This window comes from Neophocaena asiaeorientalis, unplaced genomic scaffold, assembly GCF_003031525.2.
Source record: "Neophocaena asiaeorientalis asiaeorientalis breed wild unplaced genomic scaffold, Neophocaena_asiaeorientalis_V1.1 scaffold30, whole genome shotgun sequence".
Taxonomy (NCBI): Eukaryota; Metazoa; Chordata; class Mammalia; order Artiodactyla; family Phocoenidae; genus Neophocaena; species Neophocaena asiaeorientalis.
In genome coordinates, this window is record NW_020174923.1 from 10398380 (window position 1) to 10400465 (window position 2086).

Here is a 2086-nt window from a genome sequence, read left to right on the forward strand (position 1 = left end):
GGGAGGTCAAGATGAAAGGAAGTAGAATTGGGTGTTCTGGAGGAACTCGCCCTGACTTCCGGGACTGGAGGCAGCTCAGGTGGCAATGTCATGGCAAACTTTTGGACGGCCCCCGGGGCCAGGGAGTGTATTCACCTGCACCACCAGTGGTTTGGGCTTCGGCCCTCTCTTCCGATATCCCATCAGCTGCTCCTGCCGTTCCCTGGGGAGAGGGAACAGAAGGCAGTGCTATTAGCCTCAGAGTCACCTCCCTCCTGCTATGCCCCAGCCTGCGTGATGCCCCCACTTTGGTGAGCAGCAGGGCCAGCAAGAACCGGAGGGATCAAGAGCTCACGGCAGAAGATCGCCTCGGTCCAGCCCAGAGTCCCGCTTTACACCCACACCAACCCCTATCTGCCCAAGGGGTCTTCTCCGAAGGTCTCCCCCACCTCAGATGTCCATACCTGACCCGGGCCCCCGCACAGCCCTGCCTCTTTGCCTGCAGCTTGGGGCTGGGCGGCTTGGCACTGGTGTCCACAGCCTTGGGTCCGGGGCCCTGCACAAAGTGCACTGGGCTTCGGGGTCCAGGGGATGCAAACAAGTCCAAATGAGGTGTGCGTCCACCCTGGGCCTCCCGTCAGAGGCACGGGATGCTAATGACCTCATTAAGATTCAGATAACGAGTGCCGCCGGCAGAAGGGAGGACTCGGTTCCTTAAAGGCCAGGCACTAAACAGGGGGAGGGGCTGCGCCCTTGTTTACACAGCGGCAAATGAGCCAATTAGGGGCTGGGGGCGGGGGCCGGACGCCGAGGCCAGGGCCTGGCCAGGTTCGCAGCCACCTGGTGAACCGGCTCTGGCAAGGCCTTGCCAGAGCTGCTGGGCGGGGCGACGCGGGGCGGCACGCAGAAGCACCGCCTCCTCCACGAGCCCGGGCTCCCAGCCTCCCGATTTCCAAATTATTATTAAAGCCCATGTTGGTGGCGGTGGTCAATACAGCTGCCAGGCTTCCGCCTGCGGCCTGGTGGAGGGTGACCTGAGGCTGGGGGGAGGATGATCCTAGCACTGCCCAGCTCTCTATGGGAGAAGGGAGTGACTCTCCAGCGTTGGCCAAAGTTGCAAACCATTCCCGGGCCAGAAATCCGCTCTCCAGCGACCCTAGGCAACCCCCGCCCCATCCTTGGGCTAACCCAGGGGAGTTCCACCATGCCTGGGGGCCCGGGCCGGGGCCTAACTCCAAAGTTGCATGGCATTGCAACAGCCTGCGTTTTAAGTCTTTGGGGACCCATTATGCAACATGGCATCAGCCGCTGACATGGTTATAGGGTGGTGAACTCCCAGGTGGAACCTGGGCAGGATCCCTTCTCGGTGTCCCCCTACATCGCAGGAGAGCAGCTTCCCTGCTGGTCGCTTGTTCCAAGGGTCTAGAGTTTACAGTTTTAGCGCCAAACGCGCCACAGGAAATAATGCAAAATAAAAGGGGGAGGAGGGATGGAAGGCAGCGGTGTGGCCCAGCTCCGCGGGCTCTTGCCGCTCCTCCCCTCCTCGATCGCCCTTCCCCCTTCTGTCCTCCCCGAAACAGAGAACCGCAGCCACCGGCGGTGAATCCAGCTGCAGCAGCTGCAGCGTGACAAGCATCTGTGCCCACGATGAGCCCCTCGTCAGAAGCCACCCCTCCACCACCAGGCAGTGCCCATCCCACACCCTTTGGACCAAGCTCCCCCTGCCCTGAGAATGGGGTCCAGACCCACCAAGCAGCCTAGTGGGAGGTGTGAAGGGCACGCAGCTCCAGAAAGAACCTGCCCCCTGCCAATCCCAAGCTCCCTGGGGGGTGAGTGTGGCAACTTAAGGCCTCGTCAACTTTTCTCCAGTCCCCAACTGGTTAAGTTCAGTTCCGTGACGTCCGGTGGTTTCACAATGCCAGCTCCCTTGGAGCTGCCCCGAGAGTTGCCCGTGCCAAGCGGCCAGTGGCAGCAGGAACGCAACACCTAGGCTCCGGGGGTGGGGCTTCAAGGTAGCGAAAGGACGGGGGCCGGCAGGGAACCAGGCACAGCCCCAACTTCTCCGCGCAGCTGTAGGGCCACCCGCACGCACCCTTCCCACAGTTTC

At 61.9% G+C, this 2086-nt stretch overlaps 1 protein-coding gene across 1 annotated transcript in view; it reads right to left on the reverse strand.

The window, feature by feature from the left end:
• Positions 1-2086, reverse strand: part of CBX4 (chromobox 4) — a 24046-nt gene that overhangs the window by 2586 nt on the left and 19374 nt on the right. Inside the window, exon 5 of the mRNA XM_024761130.1 lies at positions 136-202. Within this exon, the coding sequence (XP_024616898.1) occupies positions 136-183 (48 nt within the window). The 5' untranslated portion in view covers positions 184-202. The remainder of the gene's footprint in view (positions 1-135; positions 203-2086) is intronic.